The 26,555-nt window shown below is 31.9% G+C and overlaps 1 protein-coding gene across 2 annotated transcripts in view; it reads right to left on the reverse strand.

The window, feature by feature from the left end:
• Positions 1–22,747, reverse strand: part of LOC143046131 (uncharacterized) — a 47,700-nt gene extending 24,953 nt beyond the window's left edge. Inside the window, exons 1-22 of one of the 2 annotated variants that reach the window (XM_076219132.1) lie at positions 22,609–22,747; positions 21,515–21,786; positions 20,865–20,988; positions 19,461–19,679; positions 18,070–18,226; positions 15,510–15,790; positions 14,934–15,134; positions 13,482–13,611; positions 13,038–13,072; positions 12,081–12,225; positions 11,647–11,861; positions 10,910–11,077; positions 10,410–10,593; positions 8,969–9,220; positions 8,130–8,350; positions 6,196–6,301; positions 5,444–5,560; positions 4,304–4,439; positions 3,925–4,105; positions 2,267–2,543; positions 1,395–1,581; positions 378–589 (exon numbers count right to left, since the gene is read on the reverse strand). In XM_076219132.1, coding sequence (XP_076075247.1) covers positions 378–589; positions 1,395–1,581; positions 2,267–2,543; positions 3,925–4,105; positions 4,304–4,439; positions 5,444–5,560; positions 6,196–6,301; positions 8,130–8,350; positions 8,969–9,220; positions 10,410–10,593; positions 10,910–11,077; positions 11,647–11,861; positions 12,081–12,225; positions 13,038–13,072; positions 13,482–13,611; positions 14,934–15,134; positions 15,510–15,790; positions 18,070–18,226; positions 19,461–19,679; positions 20,865–20,988; positions 21,515–21,726 — 3,760 coding nt within the window. In that variant the 5' untranslated portion in view covers positions 21,727–21,786; positions 22,609–22,747. Of the gene's footprint in view, positions 1–377; positions 590–1,394; positions 1,582–2,266; positions 2,544–3,924; positions 4,106–4,303; positions 4,440–5,443; positions 5,561–6,195; positions 6,302–8,129; positions 8,351–8,968; positions 9,221–10,409; positions 10,594–10,909; positions 11,078–11,646; positions 11,862–12,080; positions 12,226–13,037; positions 13,073–13,481; positions 13,612–14,933; positions 15,135–15,509; positions 15,791–18,069; positions 18,227–19,460; positions 19,680–20,864; positions 20,989–21,514; positions 21,787–22,608 lie in introns of those variants that run through there. The other variant, XM_076219133.1, reaches the window with a different exon arrangement.
• Between the last annotated feature and the right edge of the window lie 3,808 nt (positions 22,748–26,555).

Below are 26,555 nucleotides of genomic sequence, written 5' to 3' on the forward strand. Positions count from 1 at the left end.
GCGCATACAATCTATAAAGTATCGTTTGGTCACAATCAGTGGAATATGTCACTTCTAGAGAACTGTTTGTCCTTCATCGTACTAGAGTGTTAGTGATGCGGGTTATTTCAGGTAAGTACTGCGGGAGATTGAAACTTTTATATCGTTAATTTAATTTAATCCATTATTTTGATGTTTCGGTAATATTGTTTAATAAAGTGGATTTGTTAGTGTATAACTACTTTTTGGACATGTTTCATAAAAGTATAAGACGATAAACGCTCTTAGAAGACCAGTAGTAAGTGTTTCAAAACTGATATGAGTTATTACCCTTGATGAAGGTTTCTCCAGAGGTGACATACGCACGAATATACCAAGTATTATTTGCATACACGAACCTGCTTTATTATATGCACGTATTGAAATGTATATGCGATGGTTAAGAGGTAACTGGTTGGGCAAAGCTGTCAATAAAACCATATCAAAAGAAGTCAGACTCGTTGGTGGATATACATCACTGGATCCTTTCGAGGTTCCAGCACGAATTACAAAGTGATCTATCCCAGATTGAGAGTCTACAAATCCAAACCATTTTGCGGTTATGTAATTTCTGCAACGAAAATAATGATACGATAAACTGTTGACTATTCGTAGTAAGGTAATTTTGTGACAATATGATGGGTTTCAAAAATATAAATATATATATATATTTATATTTATGATTATACATTCTCAAAATGTTTATTAAATTGAATAAAATAAATACAGGGGAATATCTATTAAGAAAATTATGACCTTGTAAAAGGTTGTTCAATTGACCATTACGTTGCATATAACATATTTACAGGTGGTGACATGTATAGCAAGAACAATTAGTTAAAATACTCGAAATATGTGTATTCTTCAAACATCAATTTCCAGGTTGGTCAAAACATGTCAATTAGAGTCAACTTAATAGATATTCATTCCTGTATCTTTTGATTTAAGACTATAATGGTCAAATTAATAGAAACCTTGACACTGTTTATATTCTGTATATATACGTATGTATTTGACGGTATAGATGAGACCGTCCGTTATGAACACTGGTCCATACGGGCTTTAATAAAATGCTATTCCAAATAACCATGTGTTGTGTTACAATTTTGTAAACAGAAGTTATAATAGTTTATAGAGGAGTTATTGCATCTTTACTTAATCGGTAGTTCTAAAGCATATAGTATAGTACTTACTTTCCTTGCTTGTTTTGTTATCGTTATACTATTTATCTTTATAATCATGATATAATATCAATATAACTGTTAATAAATCTGTTATCAAAGCAAGAAATGTCTGGCGATCAAAACGCAAATAAAATACAGAACATGGCCTACTGTGAATCAGTTATGAATGCAGTACTTGATTGACCATTATACCTTGTCGACTGGTATTCAATGTCATGCTCATATACACCATCTTGTACTACCCCTTGGACAGGTGGGCTGTTATCGATAATAACACCATCAGTTGTAACCGATGTACATAGATTTCCAGTATTGCATGCAGTGACAGTCGTGAAGTATTTGATACCAGCTTGTAGATTAAGGTTTTGAACGTTAAAATCTAGAAAAGGAAAGGAAAAGGGTTACACTACTTGTAATATGATATATCGATACACAAGCAAATATTTTAATACCTTCTTTTTACTTTTTAAAGTGGAATGAGGGAACACGATGTGCGGGTATCAAAGTTAATCCTTTGGATTTTTTTTAAAAACAAGAATGTGTCCAAAGTACACGGATGCCCCACTCGCACTATCCTTTTCCATGTTCCATGGACCGTGAAATTGGGTAATTATCTAATTTGGCATTAAAATTAGAAAGATCATATCATAAGCAACAAGTGTACTAAGTTTCAAGTTGATTGGACTTCAGCTTCATCAAAAACTACCTTGACCAAAAACTTTAACCTGAAACTCCCACTTTCATTTTCTATGTTCCGTGGACCGTGAAATTGGGGTCAAAAGTCTAATTTGGCTTAAAAATTAGTAAGATCATCTCATAAGCAACAAGTGTACTAAGTTTCAAGTTGATTGGACTTCAGCTTCATCAAAAACTACCTTGACCAAAAACTTTAACCTGGACGGACGGACGGACGGACGGACGAACGGAGTCACAGACCAGAAAACATAATGCCCCTCTACTATCGTAGGTGGGGCATAAAAACTAAGATATATATTTCACAATTGTTTTATCTGTAAAGTAAGCATTTGTGAATGAACCAACAATAGTGAACATAAAAAGTATACCTGTATTTATTCCAACAGTGTGTTCAGGCATCACATCATTACAACCAGGACATGTTCCAATATGGACGTTGAAATACTTGATCACAGAGTGCGGATCATGGAAGCCCTCCCAGTAAACAGATAGATGCGTCATATCCCTCTGGTAATCTATATCTTTTGTTGGTGATTCAGTTGTATTGCTACTGCCATCGTATACATGACCGGCAGTTGGTGGTGACATGTCATAAATATATGCCCATGATGATTTAACAGTAGACAGATGTGCTCGATTAAATGCCTTTAAAAAGTTTTAAAAAAAAACGTAAGAATTCCATACATCCGAAGCGCATTTCTGGATTTAACTTCATTTGGAATGCACAAAGCCGAATATTTGAAAGCAAAGGATGTATAGGAATCGAAGCAGCTGAAGAGCTATGTGAATTAGTTTCAATGCACCAGATGCACATTTCGACAATTCATGACTCCTGAGTTGCTGCTGAAGGCCAAATATTAGAAAATTCCAAACCTAATACAAATGTTGAAGAGCTATTAAAACTAAAAGGGACCTGAATGTGTCAAAAAGTCATAGCTGTCTACCAAATAGAACGGACCTTCAAAAGCACGTAATTTATCTAGAACATCCTATTGGTTTTGGCACTCCAAAATTATTAAGTCCATAATATTCATATTCTTTATTTAAAAAATCAAAAAAAGTCCGTTGATGATATTTAGGGAAATAGGTAAATTCACTGAAACTTTAGCTGTAAAACACTCAAGAGAAGCCAAGATAAAACGACATTTGACATGTCTTTGTTTATGTAGAAAAAACATATTAAGCAGTAGGGCTTTCAAAAGTGTAAGGAGGGTAAGAATATAAATAGTACGGTGAAGATATGATTGAATATATGGTTCTCTCCGGAGCACACGGACCTGAATGTAGAAGAATTTATAAGTTCATACTTCCATGTAGTATATATGTCATACCACTCCCATATTTTTGGCTGTTCTTTAGGTTGGTATGAACGAAAAACACTTCCCGAATACCTTAAATTTATTTCTTATTCTATAAATGGGCTTTAGAAAACCATACATCTAGATTATTTACAAAATGATATATTCATACATTTGTTCAAAGAATAATAGATATTTTTACAATGTTTCTGCCTTGTTCGCCAATTTCCCAGATAGACGAAAGAGCGTCTTTAAGGAACAAATGACACTCTTTTAAAATTATTTTTAAAGGTAGATGATATATTGGTCATTTTTTAGAAAGTTTTTAACGATGTGGAGGTTGCCCGTATTAACATGGCAACATTAATCATATCTAAAATTTGCCGTTTCACAGTTCCATGTTAAATAAGCATTATTTTCTATACTGACGTCTGGTGTACTTAGTATAGCAAAATAATGCTCCTGTTTTTTAGTTTGAAAACATCATTGTATAAAAATAATGCTCGCAATATATGATTTCTATTTTTTAATCCCTGTCTCAAACTTTAGGCAACTGTTTCCGCTTGAGACAGATTTGGACATACTAGTATACATTTTGAGGTATTTTCTTTACATGGCAAATCGTTGAGTTTGTATTTGTTTTATTTGAACTGCTGGACACCGGTAAATCAAAACGATTATTCTTCCAAATAATTATATTTTTATTTTAGCATATACATGTTACTTACCGAAATTGTTATGAAATATGGATGGCCTTCTGTTAAATCAAAATGTTCATCTTCTGCGGACACACCACAGTTTTCACGAATTTCTGAAAACGGTATGATATCATCCTGACCACTGAGCGAACCTACTCCCCATGTATAGTAATCTATTCCGCTTTGGACATCAATAAAAACGTCTTCCCAACTGTTACAAATAAATTGTTATTTATGACAAAATATGAATTTCTTTTTCATTGTAGAAACATATTCTTTTAATTGTTTTGGCTTTTAATATTTGCTGAACGTTTTTTTAAGATCGAATTACAAATGTATCCGTGTTAAAAGATAATCATAACTTTTATGTTATTTTTTTTAAACAAACATTCTACATATTCATATTTACCAAGCCTGTATTACAGTCAGATTAGAAATCAGTCTACCACTGATATAAATGGACTCGCCCGATATTTCTGGTGGTGTTGTATCAACAGTTATAGGAGACGATCGAACTTCTGCAGTTCGGTTTATGAAGTCAATACCTTTTAAAAAATGATGAAAAATCAACATTTCGAAGCCTAAAACAATAAATATTTTTAATATATAATTACTAGCAACAGTACAGTGTTATAGCAATATATCATGGAAGTTATACCAATATTTGTATTTCGTTACATGTATCCGAAAGGCGCTGTCATTTTATATTTTCACAAGGGGAGAGATATAATATACAAAGATATTTTTTATGGTTTACCTACTCGTTCCCGAATATGATCTTTATTCTTGATTTCATAGAGACATAACTTGGAGTATTATCAATAAAAATACACATGAATAACGGCTAAATGGTATTCCGAGAAAGACCGAAAGTAAAGGGTTGGTATAACAGAATTTTAGTATGAGTTTAAAAGTTTAGAAGTTCGAGGCATATATATATATAAAACATGCCACACAGCCCTTCCTTTTGAACTTTGAAAAACATAGTAGTGCATATGAACATGCCATTCTAAGATATGTTTTTTTACAAAACTTCATATTTAAAGTGGCACTGTTTTATTCGTAAAAGGAGCTCCTATTGGAAATTTCAATGTATTTATTGAAAAAATAGCAGCCTCCAGACACTATCAATGAAATTAATAGGAAAAAAGTAAAATCACAAAAATACTGAACTCCGAGGGAAATTCACAACGGAAAGTCCCTAATCAAATGGCAAAATCAAAAGCTCAAACACATCAAACGACATGTTCTTATGTAGAAAATTGTGGATTAGAGCTGGTTTTATAGCTAGCTTAACCTCTTACTTGGATGACAGTCGCATCAAATTCCATTGTATTGACAACGATGCGTGAACAAAACAAACAGACACAATAGAAAATTGTCAGAGTTTCACTTTTAGTTCGTAATCTTGCTAAAATATAAATATTTCTTTGAAAGGTAAATGTCAATATCTGCAACGACGTTTACAGTTTTAAGTGCTAACGATAAAACGCTAATTCGATAATTGTTGGTCTATATCCATGTACATGATATAATCATGAGGTATTACCTTTTACAGTTACAAAGTATTTATGACCGTTTTGAAGTTGTAGATTATGGAAAGACATATGGTTTGTCAAACCAACATTGTGGTTATCAACAATATCCACACCACCTTCAACAGAACCTATAAAAATACATGATATACATATTGTCATCATTTGTTCCAATCATATTCCTTCAATATGCCAACACAGTGTAATTTGCATAATCAATGAAATGTATGCTACTCGGTAAAATGATTTTTTTGGCGTCACGTTTGATATCTTTTGGATGTGATTCAAAATTTTTAAAAAATCTTTTCAATGAACAATTGTTTATTGAGTTTGATATCTTTTGGATGTGATTCAAAATAAAAAAAATATCTTTCAATGAAAAATTGTTTATTGAATTGTTAAGTGTTATTTGTCACAAGGTAGCTATAAATAAATGCATATTAGATACATAAAAAATCTTTTAGTAAATATATAAATTTAAAAAAAAATTAAAGTGCGTTTTCCGTGCTATCAAAATACTTATAAAGATACCAAGGTTATAATTTAGTACGAAAGACACGTGTTCTTCTTAAACAGACTTATCACAACAAATGCAAGCAAGGACTTGTCAATTGTAAAATTATTATTTGTCTATTTGTATTTTCAACTTATTTGTATTGGGCACATAGAGGTTGAATTATATAAAGTTGATACATAGGCATCAAATTATGTACTTAAAGTTAGGTAGCTGTAGTTTTTCAATGCTCAATTAAATCTACTGGCTTACCAATTGAAATGAAATACTGTTTGATTCCAGATGAATGCATAGCATGGCTTTCTTCTTCGACATCAATAAAAGAGTCCCAACTCACAGTGATATCTGACGAGGAAGTCTATAGGAGAAAGTCAAATAACAAAAATACAGAACTCCGAGGAAAATTCAAAACGGAAAGTCCCTACACAAATGGCACAATCAAATGCTCAAGCAAATCAAATGAATGGATAACCATTGTCATATTCCTGACTAGGTATAGATATATTCTTATTTAAAAAAATGATGGATTAAACCTGGGTTTATAGTTAATTAAACCTCTAAAAGAAAAAGAAAAAAGCGTAAAGAAAAGGCCCATTACAAAACATGAAAGATATGATTACAAAATATCCATTGCACAATAACACAATGATGGTATGTATAAGTACCAAGCCATGTCAAATGGATATTCTCAAAAATATAATACACAGTAAAAGTAATTATTTTAAAGAACACTTCAACACGTAGCTGCTATTGTTAAAAACGTCTGTAACTAGAAAGAATATATTCCTTAAGATCATCTTGCGTTTTCTTTAAGATGATACGTAATATTTATAAAGAAATATATTGGTATCTTCAATTGACGAGACGTTCTTTGACACAACCCTGGCTCAAAAAGTGGTAAAAATTACTAAGGTGGTAGTGAGATAACCGCTTATGTCTTATTCGAGGCATTAGTCTAAAAATGAGACAGAGGAAGCCGTGTCTTTGGACTTTTTTTTATATATGGTCATAGGTCATAGAGGATATATTACTGTCATCCCATGAGAAAGGTTTTGATTGTCAATGGAATAACATCATTAATATATTTGAATGTGAAATTAAATGATCTGGCTTGTTTTTGACAAGTATCTGAAGGAACTCCAATTCGTATGAAAATAAAATGAGGTCGACAAGGAGAGGTACACAGTTGGTTCCCATTGGAATGCCGACAATTTTTCGAAAATGACTACCTCAAAATTCAACAAATTTATTGTCAATAAGAAACTTAACAGATCACTTGTTCTATTGTGTATCATGTGTAGCATGCTTTACCTTTTTGTTCACTATGAACAAAATATGCCATATGGTATCGCAAAATTATCAATTTATAGTGTATGCTACCATAGGCTTAAAAGCATTGATGATTATTTCTGAAAAATTATTTTTTAGTTTCACATCGGAAATGGTGGTTTACAGGGTTGAACATCAAAACTTTTGATATAACTAATTTCAGAGGGGAAAACAATCCTATTAAGTAGTACGTTAAGGAAATTATTAATTTGCATTATTTTCAAGTTTTTTTGAATTTCGTCAATTCTAATATATTGTTATCAGTTTCATATCAATCTTTCCCAATGGGACGATAAGAAATCAAAGCAGAAACAAATGTATAGTTACACCCAACACGTATTTTCTTATTCATGATGTATATGCTTTTATATCTTTATTAACCTTGTTAAGAACGGTTTGAATTTGACAATTTGCTGGAATACTGTTTAGCTTCGTCAATATTCAAGATATTATAATTCAGGTGCCTTTTTTAATTCTTGTGAAGAACATATCCGCGTTTATTACTTTTGTACACATGATTATAATCAAAACTAAATGATAATTTTGGTTATATCATTCTATTAATGTATTGAATCCTCTCCAACAAATATCTTTTGCAACTAAACTGATTTACAGTTACGAGTTCTACTTAAATCCGTGTGATATCTGGCATGGTATTGCGTACTCGAGATACTTATTTCGTTGACATCGGTCAACAGGCTAATTAAAGTACGAAGTTGAAAATCTTTGTAACTTATTTCTGTCAAACTTTGCATACATATCTGTAAAGACACAGTTTCAAGGACATAAAATATATTTGTTCTTTACATCACCCTGGAATCTTTAAAAAAAGTTTAAACGAATTTCAGCAAAGTTACCTGATAAAATACAATTGGATCAGGACCAATCCACACTTTTCCAGGTACAGGTGGTGTTAAGTCAACTGTTACACCATCACTACATGATGTCACTGTGTCCAATGTTTCTGTCCATTTCTCATGTTTGATCACAGTTTCGGGTGCATATATACATACTGAATACCGTCTTCCATGAGTTAAATATTCAGTCTCATTAAAATGTATATTTGCGAAGTTTTTGTCTGTAAGGGAATCGAAGTATATTTTACAATTTCTTCAATTTGTTATTTTATCAAGTTGACTTTGTCAATAGTGATAAATGATTCGGCAACTGATGTTGAAGTTATAAAAAGTAGCTTTATCGAAATGCTCTTCAATCAGAACATACACATTTTTTATTAGTCTGAAAACACTTTTTACAATATGATACCAATAACAATATGCCAAAAGTTGTCAAAGAGTTATAAAGATATCGTTACTTGACGCTACATATAACATCGGTGTCTACTTCATAGTGACAACGATAAGATACTGATACATCCGTGTAAAAAGGTATTGTTTTTCTTACAAAGCATTTTAATTTAATGTTATAACGTTAAATTTTAGTCTTGATTTACAGAATAACGTCATTTCATGTCTAGAGGGCAGCTGGATTTTGTCGCTTCTTTGAACAATATAGGTGTTGGGCTGTTTTTTTTTTTTTTATATTTCATTTCGTCGGGTTGTTGTCTCTTTGATGCATTCTCCGTTTTAATTCTCAATTTTTACGATCAGCATCATCAAATATTTGACAACATACTTGAATGAATTCACAACATAAAGCATAAGTTGTATTTTATGAAAAAAAACGATTACGTTACCAGTTTGTCCACATATCACTGTATTAGGATGAGAGCATGGATCGGTAATGACAACATCTGTGAATTCTTTATAGAACGTCTGTGCATTATTACTGTTTACTTCAACAACTCCCCACTGATATGATTTATATCTAAGTGATGGCCATACAGCAGACAGAACATTCTTGAAAGGCGTATAATCTACATCCGTTGTTATCCAAGCTGCGTTTTCTTCGAGAAATACATCACCGCCAATACTATCTTCATTATTATCTAAGTTTTAAAAGATGTTATTTCAAAGTTAATAACTTGTCTTGGTTTTTACAGATCATCTTCGTCGATGGTTGTGAGTGAAAATATATTACTATAAGTCAATATAACGATAATTGAGCGAAACAATAAAGAAAGAAAAGACGACTTCATGCTTCAGGCACCACACAATCTATTATAATATATATAGACAAGTGCTTTTAAAATATAAAAAGCTAATAATTATTCCTTGCATATAAAGTTTCTTGTTGAAAAATTAAGGTTTGACATTAACTTCAAATTTCAAAAGAACACGTCAATTTTTTTTTAACACAATTCGGACGAAATCTTGCAACTCTATTGTATATTACAAGACTGTTTTAAGCTTAAATATTCTTTAGTTTTGACATTTAATAATATAAGTATAGAAAGAAAATCGATTCATTATGACAGAAATGCATACCATAAGTATGGCAAAATGACTTTAGAACGATCAAAATTCAGACAAAAAACATAATTTTTGGACAAAAGCAGCAAACATCTTTGTTTTTGTTAAATTGTCCAACGCTTCATTTTATTTACTTGAATTTTACTAAATATAATATTGACAAAGTTTCGAATGCTTTGCGTAAACGCTGTTCTTCGAAATATACAGTAAGTATCATTTATTTGAATTCATTTGTTAATGAGTTGTTGTTTTATTACATATTAAATGGTTTGTTAACAAAACAAAACATTTGTTGATAATGTTTTAATTGACACGTATACATATGAGTGAAGACTGAACATAACACAGTGAACTAGCTAGATTTAGTTAGCGGTAACTAATAGACGTGTGCAGTTTGATCATTTTAAGATTTTAAACCGATCTTTACTGAGCTACGTTTTAATTGTAAAAGTACAACACATATGACAAACTTTCCTTATCAAATTAACTTAATTTTGTGCTCAATATAAGCAATACGACGTGTTCTGAATGATGCTATAATGTGCTATTCTTTCCGGGTAGTTTTGAATAGCAGTTTTAGGGTAGATTTTGTTTTTATCGGCTTTAGTTTTCTATGCAGTGTTTTGTTGTATGTTGTTTTTATCTTCTATTCGTTTTTCCATGTTTCAAGGTTACGGCCATTTGTCATTGAAGTTTCCCATTGTTTTTGCCCTTTTAATAGGTTCAATGTTTGTTTACCGATAAAACCATAAAAAATATAGATACCTGCTGTACCAAGTGCGTCAATTACGATTCTTGCTTTAATCTGACTATGGCTGTCAACTACATGACACTGTTTTAAATCTGTTGATACAACAGACCAAACTCCAGCTTTATTAGCTCCTCTGATATATAAACGCTTGCACTTCGAAAAATCTATTTCGCCGAACAATGTTATATCAAATTCAACCTAACGAAGAACAAAATTAGCTTATCAAGGTGTTTACTCAGTTTGACAATAAGTTCAGATAAGAATTCAAATGAGTTTTATAATTTACATGTGCGTTAATTGCAAATGGAGATAAAGCAGTATAAGCAACTAAATGGTTTTAAATCTTTGTACTTCTATGTTAAATTTCAACTCTTGTACAATTGAAGATATTTGAAAGCTTGCATTCTAACAATAAATTACAATGTAAAAATGAAATGACAAATTTAAATTATTTATTTTTTACAACTAAAGTTTTTAATACAACAAATAATATGTGTAGGCTTGGTTATCTTACATGAGTGTTGTTTATTTTCCGAATAGTGTTTATTTCAGCCCACTTTTCCAACAATCCGTCTCCGTATGAACCACCATTTATAGCCCATTCATATACTCCTATTGCATCTATTGCTTCCGATCTGTCTTCGATATCGGGGTCATACATAGCAGCAGTGGTCACTATGAGCTGAAATTAATATTAAACGTCTGCTGTGATAGATAGGTTAACAATTAGTGAATTAAATAGTTTTATTAACCCATGTTATACGTGTCCAATTTTATCATACACGATGTGCAAGACACGTTTTTTTTATATATATTCGCGAGTTTGATGCAACATGTGTAAAACATTCAGTGATCAAGGCTTTTTTCATGAAAATTATAATCAACGTAGGCAAGGCAGGAACATTCATAAATATTTATTAATATTGAACAAACAAATCGACACTTTTAGAATAAAAAAAGGCTCATTTCAAATTTGACAAAAATGCATCAGAATCAAACTGTAAGCAACTATAGGTGACAGAACCGACTTAGAATACCATACCACAAAGTCAGCTTTTAAAGACATAATGTTAAACAATTTAACCGAGAAAACGAACGGCCTGATTTACAGGCTTGTATATCCGCTCATGATTTTCTTGATAGAGGGCTGTTGCTCTTTTGCCTTTTACGCTTCTTTATTCCCTATCGTCAGTTTGCTAATTTTTGCCCGGATATCACCATTCCTTCTCTTTATATATAAATAATAATAACCTTTTGAATTTCTATTTTCACATCAATAGAACCAGTTATAGGGTAACTCGGTATAACGGTTACACCATTGCTGCTTATTTTGGGGAAACATACATCATCAGCACACAGCTTTATAGTAAATCTGTATGTCAAACCAGGCTGTAGATCTAACTCATTCACTATCACATGACTTTGACTTCCTATGTAACTGAAGTCTCTGTACCGTATCCACATATCTACAAAAATATAGTGAGAGGTTCACTGTATACAATTATATATAATATTTTGGAGTATAATGAAAAGGAACAATATAAAGTCATTGTGCTTTTACATAAATTATCTCTTTATTTGAAAAGATGACAAAGTTTGCAATAAATAAAGGCAACTATAGTATACCGCTGTTAGAATTTTTTAATTGCAACAATAATGTATTTCTTAACAAATCCAATAAATACCTCCCACTGGAGATCGTTGTTCAATGCTCCAATATGCGTTTCTAACAATTTGTTTTAGTTTGTCGTCTGGAATTTCCCACTTAGCTGAAAGAGATGTAGTCGATGTTTGGTAATCTATATCGGTTTCACATCTATAACTTATATCCTGTGAAAAATAATTAATAATGTTAAACAATTAAAATATTATTAAAGACTGGTAACATTATTGGTAAGTTTTGTACACAAGTTTCAATAAAGAAATTTAGTTGTTGGAGTTCGTATCTCAATTCCGCGTGTTCTATGTAGTGCTATGTCGACTATAACATGTCTTTTCACCAGTTTTGGCTTAATATTTTGATCTTGTTCTAAATATTGACACAGATGGAAATCTTTATTTAATGATATTTAACAAACGTTAGGATTTCAACTTCCCAATTATTGATCTATCTCACTTTTAAGTTAATGTCGTGCATTTTCTCTCTATACAGATTGGTATAAAAGGGTCTTGATGTTTCAATTACACAATAATTTTTAGGCGAACCTGATATTACATACGTATTACGTTCCCCATGAAGATTTGTTGTCATATATGATTTCCTTATGTCTCAACTGACAAACGACATGTGTTCTCTGTATTAGACCATAAAATACTCGAAAAGACGTCTGACCTAGAAGTTACTGATTGTATCTTATACCCGATTGTGCCAATTTTATAATGATTGGTTGTGAATTTCCATAGCTGTCGATACCTGCTATTTATGAGACTCTTACCTTATAGACAAACCCGGTCGCGCTTCTTCGAAATCATGTGATTCCATCATTTTTTTTAAAATCTTACGCTAATTTATTTCTTTTTGATCGATGTGTATTTTTCAATATATTATACAACTACTGGTATTTGGACAATGTTGTCTGTTTTCATTAGACATTTTTTAGAAATTACATAACAAACATCATTTCAAAATGTTTTAGACTTACCCGTATATGATGACTCCCATTTAAGACAACTGGGTCTACAACAAAGCAATATCTTATATTAAACTGACTTGCAATAGTTTATAAAGTTATTGTCATACTTTTTTTTCACAAATATTCATCACAGTATGAAAATGTATAGTATGAACGATGAAATTATTTTTAAGTTAAGAAATGCACTCACTGACTATGTTGTTTAAAGTGTAATCATGAGAAGAAAATAGAGAGATATTCAGGTAGTCACATGTAAATATTAAAATTACAAACACAAACAATACCATCATTTAAAAAACTATAAAATTCGATTTCTATGGTACTATTGTGAATAGTATTTCGTTTGTTTTCGAACATCTTAAAACAGGGCTTGACGCTTACTTTACTTGTGACCTCACCGTAACAGTATTAGTAATGGGGAATTTTAAACAGGAGTAAGTAAGAAAATGACACCTGAGCATAGAGACCCATCATTAATGGTTACTCCAGATATTTCTGTTGCATTGTTGATGAAAGTAATTCCGTCTGATGATTCCTTGATAGAACCAATTTTGGTAACAGCTTCCACGGTTACGTAGTATTTCTGAAAGTAAAATAAAATTGAAAATGGGAAAATATTTTCGCATGTTTTCAAAATGAAGATGTATTTCCAATATCCATAAACAAATGTAATTTTCTATGGAGAATTCGATTCAAGAACCAGAAAGAGCAAACCGAGTTGTTTCTAGAATTATGGTCTTTTTATAGTAATGGATAAAACAATTCAGTATCATAATATGTCTTCCTTAATGTACCTGGTTATGTTTACTGAATGCTGGCTCCGGCTCTGTATTTACTTTTACAACCCATCATTGTGTTATTGTGCTATGGTACATTTTTGTATTTTGTAATTCGTTTTTGCTTAGGTTATTTGTCTTTATGCATTTTTTGTTTTTTTGTTTTTTGTTACATATTTGTTTGTTTTTATAGGCAAGGGTTACGCTCCAATCTCCTCCTCTATCCCCTTGGCAGATTAAGCCAAATTTGTGATATCAATGTTGCGCCATCTATCGGTTGAAAACCGTACCCTTGGCTAGCAAAGCTGACTGACTCTGATTCTAACACAATTTTGACCGCAGTACCCTTATTGTAGGCAATTTTACCTATTATGTCAGTATGTTTTATTCACACATCGTTGTCAATATAATAGAATTCTATGTAACTTTTATACAATTGCCTGTACCAAATCAGGATATGACAGTTTATATCCATTTGTTTGATATGTTTCAGCTTTTGATTTTGCCATCTGATCACGGACTTTCCTATTTGAATTTGCCTAGGAATAATTTTGTTATTTTATTTTTTGCATCTTTTGTGAACTTGAGTAACTTGAAAAAAACGATTCAAACTACACAAGAAGGTCTGCATCAGATAGTGTTCTTTTCCTCGGAATTATCACAAAGGATGATTGCAACTTTCTAATTCAATAGCATACACTCAGTCCAATCGTATGGCGTTAACATTTCTCTCCTCAATGAATACGTTACGCTCGTGCATATTGAGCCGGACTTTATTATAAGGGGCGTGCTACTTATACAAAAATAAGGCTAACAGAGTGATTATGTATAGCATCGTTTATTAGTTTAAGATATGTATGTGTCTCAACTCAGTAGCGATTTAGTTTTTGATCGGTAGATGATACCAGAACAGTCGCTTAATCTGTAACTTAATCGATTAATTTTGATACCCAAATGTGAAATTTAGTCTAAGTGTTGATTTCCATGGTTGGAGATGCATACATAGCAGGCGACTCCTGTTCAATCTGAGTATCCGGTTCTTTTGATTCACTACATTCTTTGTAGGATACATTGAATTGTCTTTGTAATCGATATATGATATTTTAGTTATAATACAATGATAACATACCTGGAAGTTTTTTAGCAGCAAGTTATCAAATACATGTTGATGGGTCGAACTGTCAATGTTAGTTTTTGTTGTAACATCACAGTTCCCTTTCACTGTTCCAACACAGACTTTATAATGTAAAGATAAGTGTGGATGGTAAAATCCTTTCCATTCTGCAGCCAGGGAATCAAACTTCACAGAAAAATCAATGTCAATAAGGTCCTGAATTAAAAAAATCATAAAATAATAAATGAAAAGAAACACATGGTTAACCACTGATATAATAAATATTTTGTTTAGGGATATATTTATCGCAGTAACCAGATTTCAATCATTAACAGAAAGGTTAAAAAAAGGCACGATTCGTTATTCTTATTTTGATTAAAATAATATGAGAAAAAAAATTAATTAATACTGGATATAATATCCAAATTTTCGACAATGATATTGGTTATTACGCCTGTAAATTTAGGCATGATCAATGTTAACTATTTCATCCTTTAAAAACACTTGATATACTTAAAGGTTGTCAATTTAACAGAGTTTATTTACACATGTAGACTTCATAAAAAGATTCAACCAATACGTAACTACTACCTTTAAAGAACTATCATTGCCACTGTTTGGATTTATGTCATACACTATTCCAGCAGACGGTAACTGTATGTCGTGTGTATAAACTACTGATGTCTTAGTTATGGACAAACCAGCAAGATTTGTTACTTTAATGGTGACATAGTAATTGTGATGTCCGTGTAATGACCAGTCCAGTGACGTAGTGTCAATAGCTGTGCAATCAGGTGGTTCTGCCCTGATACATTTGGTATTGTACTGTAGTGGACGATAAGAGATAACGTCTGTTCCGCTTGCAGCATGACCTAACGAAAATATGAGTTAATTGAGTAAGTTTATGTATTACATGCAGTTTAAATCATAGAAGTTTGTTTACAATACTTTGAAAGATTGTCATCAACTTATAGTATCAAATTTTTTGCATTTCTACCAAGTCACTATGAATCGAAGATGGTGTGTTTTCGTGCTCAAGGTTTATGTACCCTTCTGTAGCCATTTTTGTATGAATTTTTTAAACATCAATTGTATCAAAACTACAGATATAATGAATAATAAAGACAGGCCTTTTTGAACATATACTAGGGGGAAACTTGATGCAAAGCATTATTATTTACTGTTGCATTGCATTTAATAGAAAAAGAGTACTTTGTGGCAAATAAACCAAGATTATTATAGAAAATCCACAGCCTTTAATATAGAGATTTTTGTTATAAAATTTGAAACATAGATTACTCACTTGCTTTTCTATGATGTGCTAGTGTTTATTTTTTACAAAAAGTTCTAACCAACCTGTAAATTCCAAAATACCTCGTGCAGAGTAACTAAAGTCGAGCGCACCCTGAAAGGTGTACTTGATTTGGTCCATATTTTTATTTGTTCTAACCAATAACTACATTAATAAACTTGTTTTAAGGAAATCAATGCTAGCACTGCATGCATTAATCCTATATCTATCAGTCATCAAATTGCCAAATATGATAGAACAAGGTTGAAGGCTGTGGATTTTCTATAAAATTTCCATATGTTTAGCATTGAAGCAACACAAGGGTACATAATCCTTAAATTGTCTGATAGATTCCTTTTACCAAATAAAAACGACGCGAAAGATATCAAAGGGACATTCAAACTCATAAGTCAAAAATAAAGACATCGCTGTGGATGATAAAGAAAAAGACAAAGTCAAGAATAGTACACAACACATAATAAAGAAAAATGAAAACAAGAGCGTGTAACATAACACAACGTCTCATCTAACATTCTTACAGTATTTTTGTATTGTAATATCTCCAATGAACAGAATGTTTTTTTTTTCTTTTCGTATCATTCTTCATAATCGACAATTTATATGAACATTAACGTTCTTTTGGATAGATATAGGAAGATGTGGTGTGAGTGCCAATGAGACAACTCTCCATCCAAATAACAATTTAAAAAAGTAAACCATTATATTACCTTTATTATAAAAAAGGACTATCTGTAAATGATAAATCAGATCAAAGATAACCTAGATTTCGGATAAGCGCTTTATGCAGCGGTCAAACATTGCCAATTATGGCTCCCGTATGAGACCATACCGCATTAAAACACGAAAAATGATATAGGTGGATAATTATCCTCAATTATCTGGAATGTTCCATAATTGTCTGAACGCAGTAGTATAAGTTCGTAACTAATTCCTACGGATTGGGAATGGTTCGAAGATGTCGACCAAGCACCCCGACAGTTAGGTGCTGCCTGTAACATTCGGGATACTCAGCCGATAATGTCTAGTCGGATTACAATCGGGACTATGTCGTCACAGATTCTGCTGTTTCGGATCAAAATCCTAACAAGTTCTGTGTTTTATGGACGGTGTCCTGTGCATCGGGAATGATGTGCACAAATCATTGCTGTTTTATTGCCGATTGAGTCCAGATTGCATCCATATCTTGTCGAATGCGAACCGTCTTTGCCGAAACCGTTCCGGAACAGTTCCGTTATTAGTACGAAATTCGGAAATGATACCCACGTCAGAGTCAGAACAATTACAGAACACAATACGACTGATGTGAGACAAAACCGTTTGCAAGGATCGTGATAGGATTACGTTCCTCTAGTACCTGATCATTCAAAATATGCCGAAGTAGTTTCTAACGGACTTCTTCTGTCAGCGTCAGTTCACCGTCTGGTCACTGTCTGAAGCCTGACGGTATAATCTAGACGCAGATTTTGGGACAGATTCGATCGTTGTTAACCATATGAAAGATACAAATCAGATTACAATGGATTGGGATGAAGGGATTATCGGGCCAAATTCGCACAGAAATTCTAAAATATCGACACTTTCTGAATAATATCTGATTGTTGTCGTGATTATAAATATTTTTTTTACAAATTTTTAATTTTAAGTTTGAATTTCCATCCACGATTCACAGGCTTTTAAAATATTTTATCAAGGACGGCAGTAAAAATCGTGAATGTGTGACCTCAGCTTAACAACTATTCTTTTTCTCTTGTCCTGATGAAGTACATAAAAAACAATAGATGTTTTCACTGCTGTCAGGTATCTTATGTTGCTGCAAATGTTCTTATTTTTCATACTAACCTAGTGCAAACTGATACGTAAGAGGATGGGGATCCTCTTCATCTGTGAATGCTGTTCTGGTCCAATTAGCAATAAGTGTTTCATCTTTGAGCTCCAAATTAATGTGTGAACCAGTAAAAACTGGAGCTGTTACGTCTATTACAACAGGACCATAACTCTATACAAATCAAATATTCAGAAATATAAGAAGAGTTTTTCCTAGATTAAAAACACTGATGTTCCCTATGATATAGATATGAAGATTTTTTAATAATAAGGATCAATTTTGTATGATCTTAAAATACGATATGACATTTTCTTAACTGTAAATGAGTCATGCTAGTTTTTCGTGTGGCATTATTACATGTACACATATTTGTCATAAGAAAATAAGTAAAAATCACAGAATTTGATGAGACTGTGAAAAGTGGGAGGTTTGGCGCTATAAAAATAGGTTTAATCCACCATTTTCTACATTTGAAAATGCCTGTACCAAGTCAGGAATTTGACAGTTCTTGTCCATTCGTTTTTGATGGGTTTTGTCATTTGATTTTGCCATGTGATTATGGACTTTCCGATTAGATTTTCCTGTGAGTTCAGTATTTTTGTGATTTTACTTTTCACAAACATACTGAACTCCGACGAAAATTCAAGAAGGAAAGTCCCTCATCAAATGGCAAAATCAAAAGCTCAAACAGATCATACGAATGGATATCAACTGTCATATTCCTGACTTGGTACAGGTAACACGTTACTGTACAAAATCGTAATCGTGCTAGTTAAAAAATCTCAAGTTCTTTTTCTGCGACGTATAATGAAAGTATTTTGGGTCATTCTTACTAGGTTACATGAGTTTTAAATTTTGGGAAAAAGAAAATATGGATATACAATGTATCTCTACGACTTTTGCTCGGTGATACTGAGTACCGAATTCCTAAACTATATCCAACTAATATAAAAGGTACTTTGCTATGTGAAAAAGTGATTTTTTAAATGCATCAGCGACTTCTAATAAACACGCATGTATGTGTATTAACGATTACAGAATGTAACTGATGTTCGACTATGTAATCATTTATATTGAATGTGTATTTATTTATATTTGATCAGCTTATTGTTTACGTAAATAGTAAACGTATCAACGTATCTGTTAATTACATTATATCATGTTACGGACTTCTATCTTGTTTCAGATAATTCTCTTTAAAAAAACGTTCAAAAGTTAACGACCCACATTGTGAAATGTGTGAAACTGTGCAAATATTTTTTTGAGAGAGCATTCGAATATTGCTGGATAAGGACGACGAGTACACCATGAGAAATATTTCACCGAATTAACATCCGCAGCAAATACAAATGTTCGAATTGGTAAAATTATGTATGTTTAAAAAGTATTAATATAATATATTCACCTGAATACCATCGACATTGGCTTTACTGGTAGATTTAATGATGATGTAAAACAATGTCCCTTCAGTAAGGTCCGGATAATTAAGTCTGAAATGTCTATGGTGTTTGGTTGAGCGGAACGGTAAAATATCTGGAGCAGGATTATTTTTTGTAGATGAAAGTCCTATATGGTAGTCGTGAACAAATATATCGTCCATATCTGAATCCCATTGCATGCTTAGCTTGAACGATTGATAAAAATATCTTAATAATTAATGATCACGAAAACAAAATGCATAATGTTTGTATTTGAAGACTAAAGGTGTCCAGACGGTATGTAAAACAAAAGTGATTTTAAAGTTATCTCTCTTTTTAAAAAATGTAATTTAATAACCATACAAAAGAAATTTCTGATTTTCAAATGTTTTGACAGTTGGATTAATTTGCTATTGAAATGTATGGCATGCACTAAAAACGCATTCAAGAGACAAACAACAGTTTTCTACCTGTGAATTAACAGCACGAATCCCAGGTAAAAACAATGTGTGATATCAAATGCTCCGGAATGGTAAGTTATAGGGTCTGGCGTATATACAAAATTTAGTCCTGGTATCTATGATGAGTTTATTATAAACAATTACAGGTTAAATCATTGACACTGTTAACGTTGATTGTGATCATGGCCATCACACTTACTACATGTATTAAATATTAAAAAAAAAATTAAAAAATCGGCCCCAAGGATCAAGTGATCCATGTTACGCACGAAATGTAGACTCTGTCAGCAAATAAGATTTAACATCGTTATGTGATCATTTCAACCCAGTTATTAAGAAAAGTCGAAATAATGATGTATATCAACAAATATTTTTCCTTTACATATTTTTATTTGGTAGAATGGAGTGCCATGTAAAATTATATGATTCTAATATTTCAATTATGTCTATATACAGTTTTTACATTCATCAATCAAATCGTTTAGGTGAGATGAACCGTTTTTATTAAACGCATATCCAGCCTTCTCTTTTTTCTCATTTCTAGACACGTACAGTGGAAAGTAGAACTTTATTGAATTGGCTACGTTCGACTCTTTACAGTCATAAAGCTCGACATATGTTGCGGATTTCTACAGAACTGGCTTTTAACTGTTTGGCTTTGAACATTTCTGATAAAGTTTAATGTAGAAAGCACTTTTGATGCACGAAATAGATATTGTTATATATGTACAACGCTTCAAATATAATATGTAAATGTATACGAAACACAATAAAGGATTTTGCATTTAATCCTCATTCTGTACAATCCTGAATTATATAAAAGTCTTCTAGAGAACTTTAAGACGTGTTCCATGTGTAAACATGTATTTTCAAATTATCGTTAGTTCCAATTTAAACCTTTTTGAATATTACATATAAAAAAAACCTCACCTGTGATGTTCTTGAAAGAATTGATATAAACGGTGAAGATACTGTGGGTAAGTTTGAACAATCTATATCTATCGCATCTGCTTCTGGTAACAATTGAATATCCTCTGTTATTGAAGTGATGTGGCTTTAAAATGCATTGGTTTAAAAAATGAAAACAACACTGTTAAGTAATTTCATGCGATCGCAGCGCTTATCTTTAAAATGGTTCTTTAAAGTTAAATATCAAACTTTATTTCAAGCACCATCACATAATATACAAAATGTTTTATTGACATTACATGTTCCTGTTTTGTTTTTTGTTTTTTGTCTTTTTTTATTTGTTTTATGTCTCTTCAAATTTAGTTTTATGTATTGCATTTTCTTTTTTATGGCATTATGTATCTGAAAAGATACCATTAATTATCATGCAGATAAATTGGTTCCTTAAATGTAATTCTAATACAACTTTTCTGAGTTTTCTACTATAAAATCTCTTGTTTTTTTATTTTGCTTCTTACCTGTCTTGATTCGAGCGCAACTGATGTATATTCATGTTCCTGGTATTTGTAATTAATTTTGAAGGTATGAAAATTTTTAGATTCTGACAATAAGTTTTGTCAATTATGAACAAAAATCAACTTGAACAAATCGCTGGTACATTGATAGCATACCTGCAAATAGAAGTATCGTTCACAACAATCCGAGAAAGATTTTTCCTAATAATCCACAGTCTATTGCTGGTGTCTTTGACAAGTATGGGACTAATTGTAGCCCCATCTAAAACAAAGTTTGTGACAGCTGGTGTGTCTGCCATTATAGTAACACCATCAGAACAAACAGAATCGGATGCTTCATTCGCATTGTTGATAGCTATTACTGTCATATAATATTTTCCCTCGTTTTTGACGACGTAATTCGTAATTGTTTGATATGTCTCTGTCCCCTATAAAAAGCAATACAAATAGAAAACCTGTCATTCAATGATATAAAATGTAACAGAAAACAGGAACTATACCTTGGTAAGCTAAGAGATATGTACCTTAAACCCGAAAATTAAGGGATTTTAAAAAATACCAATGTATCAACTTTTTGATTCTGACAGGCATTTTAAGAATTGTAGTAAGTTTTCAACGCTTATATAATGACTGTAACAGATTGACGTAAGCATTTAGAATACGACTAGGAAACAACTAAAACATTATTTAACGATTTCAATCATTAGTCATCAACTGAAATTTTAATTAATATTCAATTTGATAAAAAAAAATGTAATTTTAAGGTTTTAAACATCTTCATTACCGAACAGAACAAAGAAATAACACGACGGGTGCCGTATACGGTGCAGGAAATGCTTACCCTTCCGGAACACCTGATTTCACTCCCGGTTTTTAGTGGAGTTCGTCTTGTTATTTATTTATAACTGTTGATGTAAATGTCCTTTGGTTTTTTGAGTCTTTGTTTACTCTTTGGTTTTTTATTGTTATTGTCTTATCAAGCTTAGTTAGAAGTTGGACGACGTATTTAAGAAATCCATAAAATCCCAGGTCTCACAAGGTTTGTTCATAAAATTGCGCATGTCCGTATATTAATGAAATTCTTTGATACTCGATATGTTCATAACTAACGCAACTAAGTATCCAGTTTAAACAGATAAAATTAATGACAAGATATATCAGACATTCTTACTTGATTATTTACAAAACGTAAAACTAATATGCTCATCAAAATTAAAAGATGAGGTATGATTGTCAAGTAATATTTGTACCTCAATGCTGGCAAATAAGTCTTCTTTTGTCCAACAATGGTCAGATACGACCTATTTGTAATATTTTAATCCACTCTCTGGATCAAAGAATCCATTCCAATAGAAATTCAGGTAAAATTCCTGTTGAAAATCAACTTCTGGACTACCTGGTAATCCATCATGAACATCACCTGCTTGTGGTGGGCTTATGTCAATAGTTATCTGCAATGACGTAAAATATTGATTAGGATATGTCAATTTTAAGGCAGTTATAAAAAATATATTGGTTTCAAACGGAAAACGAGGACGTCGAAACATCAATACCATGAAATTAGCTATCCTTAACCACTTATAATTCAGGTCTAAAATACTTTTAAGTATTTTGTATTTCCTTGAATTGTACAGACAAGTTCGTCAATAAATATTAAACCATTGTCGAAAGGTACGACTCCTGTATTTTCCCATGTGATTACATAGAGATTAATACATGGCCTTTTCCATATTAGCCTGAGTATCATCCCGAGACCCGAGACGGAGTCGAGGTGCTGATATGGGTCGAGGGATGATACCCAGGCTGATATCGAAAAGGCCATGTATTAATCGCTTTATCATATACTTCCGACAATACTTTTATGTAAGGCAAATAAACTAATGCAATAACTAAAACACTCAAACATTTTATAAAGAAAATTAAAATTATGAATCAAATATACTATAGTTGTCCAACAACAGCATCATTAACTCCTTATATATTTATGGTAACATTTCCTATAGAGGCATTTTGAAACATTGAAAATTTGGAAGAGTTTTAAGATCATTACTACTCCATGTTTGTTGAACTATCAAATGATTCATAATTGTCAATGGCATTTGTTAGCAAGTATTAAACTATCCCCAAAAAAGTTCCCGTAAATTTTGACGTCGTCATAAAAAACATCTGACGTCACAATGAAAAAGTAAACAACCGATACCGGAAACACCGGAAGTAACTTGCACGAGAGGCACTATTATGGGATTTGTGCACGAGATGCACCTGATATGGGTTATCAGCCCGGGTGGGAAATTATGGCTTGTGTACTTCCGCTCATTACACATATGCAAAAGCTATCATATCAATGCTAAGTATATGATAAATAATAATTATTAACCCCGGTCTCTTTCATTATTGTGTTTATTTAATTTTTTCAAATATTGCAATGTAATGTTACAGATGGTTTGTGCTGTACAAAATGTAGACTCTTGAAAGAGTTTTAATTATACATGATGAACACTGTGTAAACATTACTGATTTATTTTATAAGATTGATTTATTTCACTTACTTTTTTCGTTAGAACTGATGAAAGCATGGCTTTATTGACAACTGTAATTTCTATAAAATAGTCGGAGTCATGAACCCCCTTATCTTTCCCGGGAGTTAAACCAGCTCCGTTCACTATTTCCGGTTTAACATGAAAATGTCGGTGGAAACATCCATGATATATGGTACAATAGCAATCGGGTCCACGAGGAGAGTTCTGATATTTGTGTTCACAAGAAGTCACATTCTGAAGAAAAAAAATCATGACGATTATAATTATCCATAATTTCCAGTGTCATTTCCTTGTTGACAAAAGGTTACATTGTATTTCTAATTTTCTGCGTACGTTCCATGGTTTTGACTTAACATCACCACATAAATAACAATTATGATCGCGACAGAGAGGTAAGAAAGAAACTAAATAAAGAATTCAGCAAAAATAAATTGAGAATGTAAATAAAATAAACTCATCAAATCTATAGTTTTTGTATGGTGTTAGGAGGACAGTTTTGATTTCCGTTTTTAAATTTATTTATGCTTCTCGGTACTCGAAATAGTTTTACTATCCCTTAGTGTATTTTATCTTTTTCAGTTATATGATACAGGAAGAAAAGCAAAACATCTCTCAATACAAACTTTGAAAACGTAAATATAGGATATTAAGACATATAAGAATGATAGAAACTTGAAATAAGATGACTAATTGATATTACGGAAGCATCTCCTTGTGCCATCACATGCGAACTTCCATGGAGCACGTCAGATCCCGTGTAATTATCATAAACCTTCCAGTGTACACTGTATATACCACTATGATAATCATATGTATCCCATTCGAACCTTTAACAGAAGTAAAATGATTATTGCTATATTTTACATTCATAAGTCTCCAAAGAGGATCTCATACGCATTTAATATAATAGCTACTTTAACATCAGTAAACTACTATTGCCTGTATTTAATATCATTTCAAGATCCTCAATTTGCTAGTATGCATGAATGTTTATTTTGAAATATATTACTGTGTGGATTACTGATATATTTCTCTGTCCTGAATGTTTCTGCATTTATTTGTACTGAGGAAAATGGCAGCTGTGATCTTATAGATCGTTTCTGTGTGTGTTGCATTGTCGTTGTTTTTGTTTTGTTCACTTCAGTGTTTCTGTTGTTTCGTTGTTTTCCTCTTACAGTTGATGTGTTTCCCTCGGTTTTAGTTTGAAACCATGATTTGTTTTCTCTCTATCGGTTTATGACTTTCGAACAGTGGTATAGTACTGTTGCCTTTATTTATGGAATATCAGTCATATAATATTTTATTTGATATACACAGATAAATATATGATAAAAACCTACGTCATTAATGATAAGTCTTCTAACCGATGAACAAATAATTCAGTTTTGTTGCCGTAGGATAACCAAAGGTTTTCTAATTCCGGATTAGAAATGTCTTTATAAATTGTTATTGAATCTTCTGCATATTCCCCAATAATGTCAGTAGCCTTTACGCTTATGTCCAGTTTTTGTCCATCTTCCCACGTGACGTACAAAATCTCCGATTCCTGTAAGATGTTTGGTACATCTGTATAAGCTTGGAACGATTTAACATCAGGTCCTGACACTGTAAAGTTGATGTCAAACTTTATCACACCTAAAAATGAAACAAACAAAAGATTGTAAGTAAATCCATTTTTGTTCTTTCACATGGTTGTCACAAGATCTATCGCCGTCACAGTTTTCAAATTAAAAAAAAATAAAAATCATAGCTCCTGGATTTTGGAAAGGAATAGAAATAACTTTAAAATTAATTTTATTTTATTTGACATTTGTTTATTTTTAAGAGAAACCTTGATAAATTCTACAATTATGTATTTAACGAAATCATTTACTACATATTTTACTATATGGCATATTTTACCTTAAACAAGCTAAACATTAATATAATGATTGAGTATTTGTCTATAAACATTGCAAATACATGTTTAGCATGACTGATACAATAACATTACTGTTTAGTTCGAAAAAAATAATAACCGTGATTACAAATGTACCTTTTATATTTGTAAACCAATCTACAGTTCGTCTTCCATATTTATCATCATAAGCGTCATCAACATGACTGTTGCTTTCTATTTTATGCAGCCATTTATATATATCATGTCTTTCATTTATAAATCGCCCAGGCCACGTGACATGAAGTAAACTGGATTCCGTAGTTACCCATTCATAATCTGTTTCCGATGTACTTTCGGTGACTATCATTCTGGTACCAGATGTTGTTTCCACAAATGAATTGTCGTCAAAGAAAAATAGAGATCTAGTGGATTTATAATTGCCGGCTTTGTCAAAAGCTGTTAGTATTATGGAATACATTCCTGGTGTTGTCACATTTAACTCACTCTGAAATGTGTATTTGTACATCATTAGTATCGTGCATGTTAAAATTTTGACCTACATTAATACCTTTTACAACACTTAAAATCAGATGCATGAGAACCATGGCATTAGAAACTTGCAACATTGAGACAAAATCCAATCCAGAGTTTTTACACGATATATTAACTTTTATGGTGAACTCATATAATTTCAGATATAAGTTCATAGTTGATTAACTATAACTCTATAATTTGTTATTTGTTTTTAAATATCAAGTCGGTTTAAAGCTCTACAGAG

This window comes from Mytilus galloprovincialis, chromosome 9 (genome assembly GCF_965363235.1).
Source record: "Mytilus galloprovincialis chromosome 9, xbMytGall1.hap1.1, whole genome shotgun sequence".
NCBI classification, from domain to species: Eukaryota; Metazoa; Mollusca; class Bivalvia; order Mytilida; family Mytilidae; genus Mytilus; species Mytilus galloprovincialis.